Source organism: Gadus morhua, chromosome 17 (genome assembly GCF_902167405.1).
Source record: "Gadus morhua chromosome 17, gadMor3.0, whole genome shotgun sequence".
NCBI lineage: Eukaryota > Metazoa > Chordata > Actinopteri > Gadiformes > Gadidae > Gadus > Gadus morhua.
The window spans coordinates 18076484-18092367 of record NC_044064.1 but is presented as its reverse complement, the minus strand read 5'-3'; the positions used below and the strand labels follow the sequence as shown (position 1 = coordinate 18092367).

General features: G+C 44.0%; 1 protein-coding gene across 1 annotated transcript in view; it reads right to left on the bottom strand.

Moving 5' to 3' along the window:
- The window catches only part of dpp10 (dipeptidyl peptidase like 10), a 251431-nt gene extending 236485 nt beyond the window's left edge, over positions 1 to 14946 (bottom strand). The window contains exon 1 of the mRNA XM_030338686.1: positions 14649 to 14946. Coding sequence (XP_030194546.1) covers positions 14649 to 14708 — 60 coding nt within the window. The 5' untranslated portion in view covers positions 14709 to 14946. The remainder of the gene's footprint in view (positions 1 to 14648) is intronic.
- Between the last annotated feature and the right edge of the window lie 938 nt (positions 14947 to 15884).

Genomic DNA, 15884 nt, shown 5'->3' with positions numbered 1-15884 from the left:
AGAAAATAGCACCACGGTTTACATCTGTGGGATGTTTCCCGGGTCCTTCGGACTATAAAGCCAGTCTCTAAAGAGCTGCAGGGGAACAGTAATCAATGGTACCTGCCTGCTCTCATCATCTCCTCTGGAAGAACCATGATCTCAGCATCAAGAGGCCTCTGAGCCACTCCTGGGGACACATTGTTTAAAAGTTGCTTCCGTTGTGCAACTCAAAGAACCCCCCCAGTAGCTCCAGGCCATGCAGCTCATGAGAACACATTTTCATTTGGGAGAAAATGGGATCGCTTTTCTGAAAACATATCAGGGATCTTTCTTTTGCCTGGAGTGTTGATGCCATCAGACTCAAGAGGGTTATTGTCAGTTAAATCAATACAACTTTTAAAAGAGGGGAGCATAACTCAGTGTTTAGGGTGGCCCACTCCCAGCAGAATGAAACAGGGTTAGATTCCACCGCCTACCTGAAGGCACCCTTGAGCAAGATTACCTTACCTGCTCCTAAGTAGCAATCTCAAAGATCTACAAAGATTTTAGTTAAAACAAATCTCAGTTATGGCACGATCTGTAGCCCGAATGAGAAAACACAATGGTGACTATGGCCCAATGAGGTAATCCATTGCATTTCCAGTGTTATGACTGTAAGGTACCTGGTGTGGGGTGTCATTCCTTTCCCCTTATTCAAACCACAAGTGGCGGGCAACCGACTGGCTCTTCAATTCACTGTGTGTGTGGCGGCTTTCAGGTCTTTTTCACCATAGGTTCCGCCAAAGAGAACAAAATGGAGAAGAACGGTATGTATCAGAATTGACTAACACTAACAGGTATAGTCTGTTTGTCAGATTGTGTTCTTTTTTAAAGCTGAGTCAGCATTTCAATACTTTTTTCAAGACACAATTGCCACAGTAAGACTGCCCAGTGCTCTTTGAAAATACAATGACACACAGTGATGTAATGGACAGCGTGGTGTAATGAATTTAGCAAATGGCGCATTAACCTTTCCCAAATGAAAAGGAAATCTGTTGCTTTGTGTGAAATCTACTAAATATTAGAGAACAGGCAAACATCTAAATGTCTCAATATTTTAATCATATAAGTTTAATCGTATTAATTTGAGAAAGGTTTTTTATGAAAAAATATTGTGAAAAATATAACACCTACAGAGCCATACAGTACACAGTACAATACAGCATCTGACAGTTAAAATAGTATAGAATACAACAGTTAGTTGAGGGGAAAAGCAAAAGGTTCAGAAATAATTCAAATAATTAATAAATCAAAGTAAATAAATAAGAAAATAAATAAATTATGACAAATGTGGTGAAAGATTAATACAGATCCATTTCTATCTAGGAGTTTGGTGACATATATTGCAATATTGTGCTATCTCTAGAGTATCACCTACAATGAGTCAACAATGTAGATTCAGATTCACGTACAGATTCTCCTCTCCCAAGCCTTGCTTATTCAATATTCTCACTCCTTCCCGGTTCAAAGTTCACACAGTGATCCAAGTCATCCTCGGATCCATCTTTATGAAAACGATATGTGTGTATCTGAGCAGACCGCTCATAAATAAGCCTGCACATGAATATTAACAGGTTGTATGCCATCTATCTATCCTGTGGATTACCATGGTAACGGAGAAGGCAGAGAAGAAATAAATGAAAAAAAACAGTTGTCTGGGAAAGGGAAAGGGAAAGGGTTGAGGTGTACGTCAGTTTCAGAGTAAATGCCAGACCTGCTGTTTAGCTTTACAGTAATTTAGTTACCACCGATTCAGAGGCTATTTTAAATGGAATATGACATTTGCATGCGAAGGCTATTCAAAGAAGGCTGTTTTGAATGCCAGAGGCAGGCCCTCAACATGCATCAGTAGGCATGCATTAACCATTGTAGTGTCACCACAGTTAAGGGCCCCTGTATTGTCCTTTTCCCTAATTGTTATATTAGGAACAAAATTACAATAAATTTAGATGAGTAAAAAATGTGTTCAGTTTTGTCCTGTAGATGTCCTTCTTTCTCCTTTTAGTCCTGATCGAGTGAGTAGTTCCCGGTGTTCACTGGTGTATTGTCTCTTTAAGAGGGCTATCCGTGGTTTCAGATGGTCTGTCATCATAGCCAGAAGCCCTTGGGCGCCCCTCGTCTTGTGGTCTTGACAGTGACCTCTTGTTTTCAAGTCTTTTTCATTTTCAGCCCTTTCTTTGTTTGCCTTACCTTTTTTAAGTATGTTTTCACTAGCCTCTTGAGTTTGTTATAGCATTTGGGTACCGTTCCAGAAATCATTACAGTGGAGACGCCAAAATAAAACCCGTTATCAAATAGATCTAATTAAAGGGAAAAAATAAACATGCATAAACACAATTGTTGCGCTCTCTTTATGTTGCATACCTGAGAATAACTTAATTAGGGTTTTTCTTGTGGTCAATGCTATCAATTAATTAAAACATTTGTAGCTTATGTTTGCATCTATCTGACTCTGATTTGAATGATTTGAAAACCTTACAATAAATACTTTCAATCAAAATCGTGGAATTGGTACTTCTTGAACAACTAGAATTTGCAAAGATTAGTTTGCTGTTAAACTGAGGGCCTATATTGTATCAAAACATTATTTATGATGAATCTTGAAACAGAAGTTGAAAGGCGCTATACATTCTTTAATGATTCTGCGGCAGACGATTCCATATAATAGGATTTCGATATTTGCAAGCGGTGGAACAGCAGAGTTGAACATCAAGCTGTCATTCTGAAACATAAAAAACAATATATCAACTCTGTCGGCAGCGCATCTCTACAATAAGCCTGGCTCTGCTGAGTAAATTCAGAAATGGTGATGATTGCAACAATTCAGCAGACGATCCAAGCTTATCGCTGCCCTATTTTACTATTATTACTGCCATTTAGTAACTTTCTATTTTGGAGATATGTCAATAATGAGCAAGTAAGTGTTAGGCTTCTTGCTCAAGGATGCCCACAGGTTGAACCCAGAACCTTTTGGCTAGGAGTCAAACAAACTAGGAAGTAGAATATCCTGCCCCATTAATTCTGCTCTCACCTTCACAATGGGTTTCAGAAACCTAATTAGCTCACATCATTTAGTAAAAGCGTGAGTTTGTCGAAAGAGTATGGTGTCAAAATACAGGCGGTAGCAGCACAACCCAAATGATAAGATTGATAGAAAACGTTTTTAATCCCCCGTAGGAGTAATTTGTTTAAATGTTAGGTTTCTCTTTCCGAGTTCTTGAGCACTAAGCAATCTCTCAGGGAGTTACTACTCCTGTGCAAATGAGTGGTGGATGCGTTCCCAACCGCCAACATATATTAGCAGTACATCTATCAAGTGGTGGCTGGGCCCAAGAGATGTACTTTGAGGGTAAGATGTATGAAGATAAGCTGCCTTGCCTCTTACATTTATAGAGCCATAGAGTGGAGAGAGCCAGCAGCATCATTCTTATGAGACTGATGGGGGGCAGGGGGCTCCGACACACAATAAACCAGCTTAGTTCAATAAGCTTCACAGTGTTTCTGACAACAGTGGGGGTTGAGTTACGGTGATGAGGAGCCAGAACTCTGCAACACCTTCCTCCTCCTTTGGCTGAAACGCCACAGCCAAACCGCGCATCTCAAGCAACATCATAAATACTATTATTACAGTTATATTGTACAATTTTAATGAAGTAAATCATTATATGAGCTGTAAGACAAAGTGCCAAGAACATGCTAATAGTTACTTCGAGTCTTAATCAGAGTGATACAATATGGCGACACATTAGTGCCATAATTCACTAATGTGATAAAAGATGCATTCGGGCGTATTATATTATTCCACACGCGTAGATATTAACTGCGAGCGCGCAAATGATCTCTGCGTGCGCGCAAATTACCTCTGCGCGCGCAAAACAGCCTCTCGCGCGTAACAGCCTCTCGCGAAAGATGTTTTTACGCTCGCTCGAATTTAATTTTGGCACTATGGGGGAGGGAATCAAGGCAGGGCGGGCTTTCCTATGATTGGCCGTTTCTGAAGCGCGATATTTGATTGACAGCCCTCCTCAGCCCTCCTCTCATTCAATTCTGAATTGTTCAGTAAATGGCTGAAACGATAGTTACGTATTGTAACTCCAGATTCTATGAGTATAGGCGCAGCCTTTTAAGTGTCGGCCTCATTGTCCTTTAAATAGCTGAAGAAAAGCTGTTTATTGGGAGCAGAACGTCCGCCGGCGCTCGACTATATCTGCGAAATGCGGACGTCGTTGAGGCACGCCGCACGCGGACGTAATTGAGGCCCACGCTGTTGGTGGTCGGGGATTACACATTTTTCAGTGCTACGGCTCACGCCTAGGGATAACCCAATAGCAATAGCCTTAAAAGGCTGTGCCTATATACTCATAGAATCTAGAGTTACAATACGTAACTATCGTTTCAGCCATTTACTGTACAATTCAGAATTGAATGAGAGGAAGGCTGAGGAGGGCTGTCAATCAAATATCGCGCTTCAGAAACGGCCAATCATAGGAAAGCCCGCCCTGCCTTGGTTCCCTCCCCCATAGTGCCAAAATTAAATTCGAGCGAGCGTAAAAACATCTTTCGCGAGAGGCTGTTATGCGCGAGAGGCTGTTTTGCGCGCACAGAGGTCATTTGCGCGCGCGCAGAGATCAGTTGCTCGCTCGCAGTTAATATCTACGCGTGTGGAATAATATAATACGCCCGAATGCATCTTTTATCACATTAGTGAATTATGGCACTATTGTGTCGCCATAATACAAGACTTATACAAAGAGTATTTAACCTGTATAACTTAACTTTTCCGTCTTTGATGCGCCTTTATTTAAGGGTGAGATAAGCATCCAAACTAGCATGGCATTGGAGGAAGGAGAAAACCAGTATTAACTGATAGAGCAGAACATGCAATGCCTAAACAGACATATTCCAGAGGGGTTTGAACCCACAGCCTTCCGGCTAACCAATGAGCCACCACAAGCACACACATTTGGATATGAGAGATTGATAGAGTGAGGGAGCGAGAGAGCGTTAGAGCGAGAGAGCGAGGGAGTTAGAGAGCGAGAGAGAGAAGGCAACTGTGATAAGTATGCAAGAAGGTTGATGATTGGACACTTGTAAATATAACTGAAATGAATAACTACAAAAGAGCTCTTCTCTGGTATCTTATCTATATTCAAATCTCAAGTGGAAATATTTCATTCAGCCAAAATATCAATCGTCTCTGCAGTGTCCCTATGACTGAGGGGCAGTGATTACATAACATAATCTGCTCGTGACTATGCTTCGGAATCAACCCTTGGATCCAGATTTAAATTCTACCATTTTAAATGGTACATCTCATTTAAATAATTAGAGCCCTGGGCTCTGTTGAATACAATTTCTATGGGATTTATTTACAGTTATATATGATTTACTGGTAGTCACGCAAGATGATTTGAAACATATTGTCATGCTGTAGGCAATTCTGCAGCAGATTCTCCTCTATTCTCCGTATTTGTAGTCGAAATTTACCTCCAAGCCAGACATTTTTAATATCTAATTCAGTGTGCAAGGAAAAATAAGTCAAATTAAATATATAGCTTTATTTACGGAAGTCCCCTGTCAATCAAAATTATAACAATGCATCTATGACATAGGTCTGTGAAAATATGACTTCTCAATGAAAAGTGGTGTCGTGGCTCAACTTGCCCAAGTGTAGGGGTAATACAATTTTTCAATTTGAATGCATTTTCCTTTTCCAAATAGTCTTATATATTTGCTTAAGGTAACTTAAAGAATATGAAACCTGTCAATATTTCAGTATTTGGCCACTTCTCTGATGGATTTTCAGCCTTGACATAAGTGGCTGCTTTCTCCCTCTCATTTCTCTCTCTTTCTTGGCATGAATGCTTTGCAACAATGTTTAAAATATGAAAAACAAAATCAGTTGTTTAATGCTACATTGAAATACTGCTTTATACGAGACTTAACTTTACTTCAGTGCATCACAGTGCATTTACTGGCTCACTTTGCCCCATAGCCACCATTTTGGAAAAGAATGCCTTGTTTAACAATCCAGGCTTATCTTTAGGTAAATTATTCCCAATGGTTTAAACCATTGGGAATCACGAACACGTCACCAACACGAATGACATATTTGTACGTGTGGATACATTTCCTTTGGCATAGCAGTCATTATACTGCTATGATATGTTAAAAACTTACTTTGACAAGCAAAAAAAAGTTCATAGTGAAAAAACATACTTATACTTTACCATGTGATTCTCTCCATCACAGCCAGATATCAATTATGGGTGCTTCCTGAATTGATGGTCAAATCACAACAAATTTGTACTGTTGCCTAAATAGAGGGGGTGAGTCAATTTACCCACTGGGTCATCTTACCCCCCCTACCAAGGTAATGCCTTTTAATACATTTATGTGATAAGGATTCAAATATTGTTGGGGTCAATCATTTCTAATCATTCAATGAGGAAAACTAAGTGTTATGAACTTTCACAAGAGTCGCCACTGGGTCATTCAATCCATCATTGTCAAACAGTAACTGACTGCCACGCAAATATGTGTGAGAACGCTTGCTTTCACAAATTGAGTCGACAGAAGTTAGAGACCTAACCGTGTGTATCCTTCATAAAGAGATCGCATTCTCATGTACGACGAGCTGCACAAGCGCTCGTAGCTTCCCCCGGGACGGAACACGTTCCTAGGCCAGCCTGCTAGCTTAGACGAGGTGTTGATGTTGAGCAGCACATCTCACACGGTCGTTGTTGTTGTTGTGAAAGTGTCTTGATGTTGTCATTTAGCCGTTATAGCTTAACTGCTGTCTCTTAACTTCAAACCGGAATTTTAAAACACTGTTAAGTGTACATTATTGCTGTTGTTTGTGTTTTAAATTATTTAAAAGGATTTATCAAGAAAATAGCACTAATAGGCCTTTTTTACGCCCGGCAGCTTGGCACGCCCGGCAATTTCACTCCCTTCTCTGTGGTAAACCGACGTCACTGAGCAGGCTTTCTTGGTTCACTGGAGAAGCACGGAGAGTAGACCTCTTTAGAACAATTTGCATACAACAAACGATAAAACATGTTTATGATTCAAGAGACTCGCATGCAAGAATGAGTATGCATCTGAGTGTAGGCTAAAAACGTGATTAGCTATTTCCAAGTTCAAAAACGCCAACATATTCTTTCTTTTGCTGACCACTTGCTTTTTATCCACAGGATAAAAAACGTCTTTCTTGTAGATCGCACCATCTTCCCCTTCTTTGTTTAATGTGACTGCATCACCTTCTCTCACATGATCAGCAGCTCATAGATTTCACTGTCTCTCAAGATAGAACTACTCATGTTGATATCGCTGTGTTGTCTCTGTCTAGACAACACAGCAACAACTCTACTCAAGTCCCGTCACTGGAACCAAGGAGCCGTCTAATTGCATTTACATCAGAATGAAACAGCCAATGTGTGTATGGTCCGGGGGGGGAATTTGGGGTGCATAAGCCTGCGATTTATCAGGGGCAGTATAAATGCACGGACCATGCCGGTTAGAGGTGTAAGTTGTAGAACAATACAGTTTAGGTCAGGGGTCACCAACACAGTGCCCCCACACCTTGGCGCCCGCAAGGACCACATGAGGCGCCCGCAGGCCTGTTCTAAAAATAGCACTACTCATTCTTGAACAACTCTTTCCCACCTTCATTGTTGATAATTATTGTGAGAAATCATTAACATTACTTAATTAATTAACATGTCTTCACATAGATGAGTATCATTAATCATTAATAGTAATATATAACTAAAGGAAAACTGTGCAAATTTGTTATTTCAGAAGAGTGTATAGATCTTGGTGACCTTCGTATGACTCAGTACCCATGAAGTAGCTCTCAGGTTCAAAAAGGTTGGTGACCCCTGGTTTAGGTGATCAAACCATTGTTACTGCAACTGGGTTCTGTAAAACATCTATTGTCAATCATTTGTCCAAATCCCTTTGTTGTGTCGTTTCTGCCCAAGAGCACCTTTGCTTTTGTGCGAAGAAATGTTGCAGTTTTTGGATAAATCATAATCTGGGTTTTCTCCAGTAACCACAGTTCCCTGAGCAGGGACTAACAGCTCGGTTAATAAGGGACTTCATTGACAGGTCATGTTATCTGATCAAAGCAGGATAAAAAAGGTTAATGAGGACTCCAATGTAAACAGACGGAAGGCCAGGAAGAGTCCTCACAACGAGGAGGGAAACCACAGGCTGACCGTTTAATACCTCACTCGCACGCCATCCACTATCCATCAAACCAATTTACTCCACCCATCCATTACTCTGCGCTCCTGATCCATTCCCACGTGAACACCTCAGTCCCGCTGACAGCAGACTTCCAATCAGGTGACCGCGGTATGTGGTTCCCGTTGAACCAGGTGACCGCGGTGTGTGGTTTCCGTTGAACCAGGTGACCGCGGTGTGTGGTTCCCGTCAGTAAACCAGGTGAGCGCAGTGTGTGGTTCCCGTTGGTAAACCAGGTGACCGCGGTGTGTGGTTCCCGTTGAACCAGGTGACCGCGGTGTGTGGTTCCAGTTGAACCAGGTGACCGCGTGTGTGGTTCCAGTTGAACCAGGTGACCGCGGTGTGTGGTTCCAGTTGAACCAGGTGACCGCGTGTGTGGTTCAAGTTGAACCAGGTGACCGCGTGTGTGGTTCCAGTTGAACCAGGTGACCGCGTGTGCGGTTCCAGTTTAACCAGGTGACCGCGTGTGTGGTTCCAGTTGAACCAGGTGACCGCGGTGTGTGGTTCCCGTTGAACCAGGTGACCGCGGTGTTTGGTTCCTGTTGAACCAGGTGACCGCGGTGTGTGGTTCCAGTTGAACCAGGTGACCGCGGTGTGTGGTTCCAGTTGAACCAGGTGACCGCGTGTGTGGTTCAAGTTGAACCAGGTGACCGCGTGTGTGGTTCCAGTTGAACCAGGTGACCGCGTGTGCGGTTCCAGTTTAACCAGGTGACCGCGTGTGTGGTTCCAGTTGAACCAGGTGACCGCGGTGTGTGGTTCCCGTTGAACCAGGTGACCGCGGTGTGTGGTTCCCATTGAACCAGGTGACCGCGGTGTTTGGTTCCAGTTGAACCAGGTGACCGCGTGTGTGGTTCCAGTTGAACCAGGTGACCGCGTGTGTGGTTCCAGTTGAACCAGGTGACCGCGGTGTGTGGTTCCTGTTGAACCAGGTGACCGCGGTGTGTGGTTCCCGTCGGTAAACCAGGTGAGCGCAGTGTGTGGTTCCCGTCTGTAAACCAGGTGAGCGCAGTGTGTGGTTCCCGTCGGTAAACCAGGTGAGCGCAGTGTGTGGTTCCTGTTGAACCAGGTGACCGCGGTGTGTGGTTCCCGTTGAACCAGGTGAGCGCGGTGTGTGGCTCCCGTTGAACCAGGTTGGTTCCCGGTTAACCAGGTGGCCACAGTGTGTGGTTCCCGTTGAACCAGGTGAGCACAGTGTGTGGTTCCTGTTGAACCAGGTGAGCTGCCTGTCGGCGTTCAGACAGCCCTGACACGTTGCTGGGGAGGGACTCGCTCAGCAGGGTCACACAGGGCCCACCAAGAGGCTGCTGTCTCATCCTAATTGGATTTCACATCCCGGCGCTCGGCATTAGGACACAGCCGGCAGGGATGTGGGTGGGTGTGTGTGTGCTGGAGTTTGTGTGTGTGTCTGTGTCAGTCTTTCTGTCTTAGTGTGGCAAGTGTGTCCATCTGTTGCATAAGTCGTCTGTGTGTGTGTGTGTGTGTATATGTGTGTTCGTTTATCTGTCTCTGTGCATGTGTGTGTGTTTCTGTGAGTTTCTTTGTGTGTGTGTGTGTGTGTGTGTGTGTGTGTGTGTGTGTGTGTGTGTGTGTGTGTGTGTGTGTCTGTGTGTGTGTTTGTGTGTGAATCTGTCTGTGTGCCTGTGTGTGTGTCTGCGTGTTAGTGTGTCAGACAGTGGATAAGGGTGAGTAGGTAAAACACATCTGCTGAACCACTGGTCGGGTTTGAGAAGATTATTGTTATGTCCTGTTTCTGCTTTAAACGGGAAAACACATAATCCTCGCTAGGATCCCTGATTCCCTGTCTTGACATCCCAGGGAGGTTGTGAGATCTTAAGGGCAGAGAGAAGCGTGCAGAGAGACAGAACATGCCGTGTGGGCCCTGGATACACGTTACGCAAGCCACGCACGCTACACAAGGAAAATCACCTTTCCTACCGCCTTACAACAGCACCTCCGGACCACAATTCAACACAACTGTTAAAAAGAAACGTCAGATAAGCCTCTGATCCTGAGATGGCCGCGCTCAAGATGTCGGGCCGATATGCTGCTGGGCGCCCCCACGCCTCCAGGGCTCTGCTGGTTGGGGGAGGCACTAGTTGGCTACAGTGAGATATTATAACACTCCAATAACTAACTAGTAACTAGTAACAGGGACGCTGGCGAGTCTAACGCCGCTCTGTCTGGCTTGTTTTTATTCAGTATTTTTAATATTTTTCACGAATGCATTGAACATTTTGTTGATTTTTTTGTCTATAGTAGTTAAGCTCTAGTCTACTAGTTATATATAGTCACTTTTCCCTATTGTAAGTGCGCCAGTTCTCTTTTTTTACGTGTTTAATGCGTGAAGTCGTACAGTTGCTTGACAGGGGGTGGACGCTGGTGCGTTTTGGCTGCCGCTGCTCACCGGCTGCCGTTTCTCGCTCTGAACATCATTTTGAACATTATTTTTAAGTTCTTTGGTGCTGATTTCCTATTTTAAAAGGCCAGCGACCTACTTTTTCGACCAGCCGTCTTGGACACTTGGACTTCTGCTACAGGATCCATCGCTGTAACCTGGTGGAAGTTAAACCGGGGCAGGCTTCCACCTCTACAGGTACGGTTGCGTTGGCCCTCGCTCTTGCCGGACCACTTCCTTCCTTTCGAGCCAACCCAGCTCCCATCTGGCGGATGTCTTTCATCGCCGCTCAGTTGAGGTCACCATCCAACTCCAACAGCATTTGCTTCTTCACAGCCTCGGCCATGGCTTTTTCCCCAAATGCCTCCTTCCACTGAACTCATCGCCACACTAAAGAATTCTCAACTACTTCTCCGTCCCTGTTTCATTCACCGAGGTTCCCGCCGTAAATGTATGTATAGTTCCACTGCTATAAATACTATTCCATCGCTGTGGTGTGATCGCAATTCACACACCGGCTCCCACACTTCCTCATCGCATCATCACAACAACACACGTCATCAGAATGACTCCATCCTATCCACTCTCACCAACTGTCTCACTGACATCAAAACCTGGATGGACCACAACCTCCTCTAACGCAACGGCAATAAAACTGAAATTATCATCTTCGGCCCAAAAACCATCATCCCCACCTCTAAGAACTTCTCAATTTGCATTGATGGTCACTGTCATTCCATCCCCCCTGGTCAGAAACCTCGGTATCATCATGGACCCCACGCTCTCCTTCAAGTCTGCGAGGGACCGGCGTGGTCGCCCCACGTATCTGGGATACGGCCAACTGGAAATTGCGAGTTTGGGCAAAAATGAGGGCAATGGACTCAGGACTAAGAACAGTGAAGTTTAATTCTCATTAAAACATTCACAAAAAAATTAAAAAAAAGCAAAGGAAATGGCTGCATCAGTCAGCAAACAAAAACTAAGATAACAAAACATAGCATAACCTAACCAAAACATACGTCTCTTGTACTGGCCTCACGTCAAGCCAGCACCACCTTCAGCCTCCAAACTCCAAATGAGGAAGCCCTTAAATAGGGAAATGGCAATTGGACCAATCAAGGCCGTATGGGCCAGACCATTAGTTGGGGGAACATTATTTACCTAAAGCTACCTTACCATACTGCCCCCTACCGGGACGGAAGACTAACTTCACACCAGCCCAATCTAATATATATATATATATATATATACACAGACACGCAATATAATAATAATAATAATAATAATACCAATAATTACTCTAATGCGAGACAGTGAGAAGGGGGAGGATTTCACCTTCTCACAAAGTCACACATAAACAGTGTCAGAAAAACATCCTTCTTCCACTTCTGCAACATTGCACGCCTTCGACACACATCCATGCCTTCATCACTTGCAGACTTGACTATTGCAATAGCATTCTGTATCCCCTCCACTATTCTTCAAAAATTGCAATATGTACAAAACTCTGCTGCCCGACTGCTTACTAACTCCCCCTCCAGAGAATACATTACTCCCATCCTCCGTCAACTTCATTGGCTTTCAATAAAACAATGCATCTATTTTAAGATTCTCCTCACCACCTACAAAGTGCTTAACAACTTTGCACCCTCGTACATAACAGGTCTCCTCCATCGCCACTCCCCCACTTGCCGCCTACGCTCCGCTGATGCCAACCTTCTCACCTCCATCACCAAGACCAAGTATCGCACCCTGGGGGACAGAGCCTTCGCCATCGCCGCCCCTACCCTCTGGAACTCCCTCCGTCTGGCCATCCAAAACTCTGATACACTCTGTTCATTCAAAAGTCAACTTAAAACCTATCTCTTCAGGACCACCTACAACATTTGACAAATCATCCTCCGCCATCTTCCACTATCTCCTGCTCTCTTAATGTGTTGCCTATTGTTGTGGTGTTGTTTATTTGTTCCCTTTTGTTTGAGTGTCTGCACTGTCTGTATGTATTCCTTTCTTATTTGCAAAGCGTCTTTGAGTATTTACAAAAGCGCTATAAAAAACTGATCAATTATTATTATTATTATTATTATTATTATGAATAGAGCCACACTCCTCTCAGACGCCTGTACAGACGTGACGCTGAGAAACAGATATCCTTATGGATGTTTGAAACAAGTCAGTTGCAGAGGAGTATTATGGTCTGTTTGCCGGTGCTCAGGTGGTGTGCAGGACGTGTTCAGGCTTGTGACGTTCATCAGCGAACCAGGATGGGGGTGGGGGTGTAGGATGGTGGGGGTGTTTGGGTCAATAAATCAATGTGTGGGTTTGTAACAATGGATGATGGGCCAGTAAAGTTTTTTCCTGATCAACGCAGGCTATAAAATGTGTTGCAACGGCCAATGGCATTAGGGCAAAGTTGCATAGTTCCATAGCTCTATTGTAAACTGCGGCCACTCGAAGCGCTTCACATTAGTGGCTCATATTCACTCATTCATACACACACTCACACATCGACGGCAGTATCAACCACTCAAGCAAATCAGTTGGGGGCAGGTTGTTCTTGTTCAGGGACACCTCGACACTGGGACTATGAGAAGCCAGGGTTGGACCCAGAACCGAGCCACGGCCACAGTATCATATCACAGGAGAAGAAACAACAGAGGCAGAGGATATGAAAGGAGAAGAGGAGATGAGCTGAACGGATGGGAGAGGAGATTAAAAGAGCAGAGAGGAACAGAGAGGAGCAGATTGGAGCTGAGTGAAGAAGACAGGAGAGGAGAGAATGGGAGGAGGAGGGAGGAGATTAAATAAGAGGAGACACAAGAGCACAGAGGAAAGGAGAGATGTAAGGAGAGGAGCTGACAGGAGCAAGGGCCCCCTGGGCGTAGAAAAAGATCTATCAATTCTTGGCATTTAGCAATAGGCCAACAACAACACATGTGAGAAGATGTGTAGGTAAACTGTAGCCTACATAGTGGTCTCTGTTAATTACGTATCTGTGATTCTGTGCTTAGCGCTGGTTTCTTTGAGTAAGCAAATGCACTGATCTGTAGTTTGAAAGTTGATGTAAAAAGAGTTGATGTAATAACAGCGTAGTATTTCGTATTGCTGAGTTTGACGGATGCACCTGACCCAAAAGTCATCATTGTTGATCATCATTTTTTCCCCGAGACACATTATTGTGTGGGGGTAGGCTGCTTGTAGGTTGAGAAGTTATGCAGAACCCGTGGGAGAATCAAAATCATATCAATGGTGAACCAAACACACAAACTGAATACAGAGACGCAGAACAACACACTTCAGCAAATAAGACCTAATGACAGAATAGATAACCTAATGAGTGTGTTTGCTGCATAGTTGAAATTTAACCAAATGAAACAATAACCTGCAACAAAATGTATCTGGGCCTATTTGTATTTGCACAACACGTTTGACAAATAAATTTGCCTTCTGAATCTAATCGCGAATTGTCATGGATTCCGTAACAACAGGTAGGGAAAGCTGGGTATCTTCCCCACATCATGTGAAGAACACTTATATCCTGGGGACAACTAGGGCACTTCTTCTTCAAAGTGAACAGGCGGTTCGACGGTTGATTTATGTAATGTGTCTTCGGTAGAGGCCCTCATTGTATGAGATGATTCTAATTCCCACGCCCGATCCACTCTCTACGTGCGGGGAATGCAGCCTCCTCTACACTGCACCACAGTGTGGCCGTTTCATCCGACCATCATAAGTGGAACCATTGATCAACACATTAGGATACGATGAAACGTAACATGTGAGCAACAGAATACAGTTTAAGAAGTAACATCGTTCTTTGGCAAGTTTGGGTATGTTGGCGTACCCGGTGGTCCCCATAATAACACATCCCCCTAAACAGATCTAAAGTGTTGCGCTCCAATGCGCATAATGAACGGACCCGAGCGGGGATGCGTGGTGTGAAGCATACACATACACACATACACCTAACGTCAGAGCCTACCTTGATGCTCTTGGTGGACTGGCATTTCACTTGATGCGAGACGGAGGCAGTTTGGTTCATCTCGGGAGCCTGCAGCCCTCCGGGGATGAAAACACCCGGGAAAAGTACAGACACTCACGTCTCCTCAGGAACACTCCGTTTGCCGTGGACGCATGCAGTCCGTGCCACTCGTTGTTTGGGGTACACGGTCGAATGTGAGGGCGATGCACGGTACCGACTGACCTCCTCGACAGTGTACACAGTGTCTACTGAAGATGAGCGTGTGCTACAAGAGGAGATCTGTGGCGGAGCTGCAGAGGGGGTTTCCTCACTGCGCCTCTGATCTCTGATGTAATGCGCGCTGCGTGGAGGAAAACTGTCATTATATGTTCAATGTTGTGATCTATTAATATATTGCATGAATAATGATTTATGTTTAAATAATTGGACCATACACACCGATTATTTGTGTGTGTGTGTGTGTGTGTGTGTGTGTGTGTGTGTGTGTGTGTGTGTGTGTGTGTGTGTGTGTGTGTGTGTGTGTGTGTGTGTGTGTGTATGAGTCAGTCAGTGTGCGCGTCAATTTCAATATTAATTTATTTTAAACAATAATAATAAATAGAAAATGCATTTCCTGCAGAAAATGTTTTGTAGTGCAAAGTGTTGTAGTGCAAAGTGAGGTTGAAAATATTTTTTAATAAAGACAGATTAAGACATCAAGAAACGTTAAATGGCTTAAAACACGGGCTTTGACGGGATTTGAACAAAAATCCAAGAGTCTGAATGGAGTCAACAATGTAAACATGCACACCATTTAAGAAAATGTAAATGGTTGGAAACAAATTAAGTGACAGCTGAATGAAAATTGCAAAGCATTGCTAAAAATGCAGAAATGTAAAATGAATTGAACTGAAGAATCTGAAAAGTAATATGTATTGCCGTACACTGTTGGTGTGTGTGCGTGTGCGCGCGCGCGTGTGTGTGTGTGTGTGTGTGTCCTTGAGAGTATAGCGAGCCGGTGCTCGCTATTCTGCGAGCGTGAAAAACAGCCCAATCTGGCAACACTTCCTGAACGTCCTCCAAAAGTAGCCCAATCTGGCGGGAAAAACTGCCCAATCTGGCAACACTGCTGAACGTCCTCGCTCATGACCACGGACGCTTAATTCAAAATCCGTGGAATCCTCACGGAAACACGCTAATTTCCGTGATATGGCCACGGATTTTGATCCAATGCAAGTCGATGACACTCATTGTAAC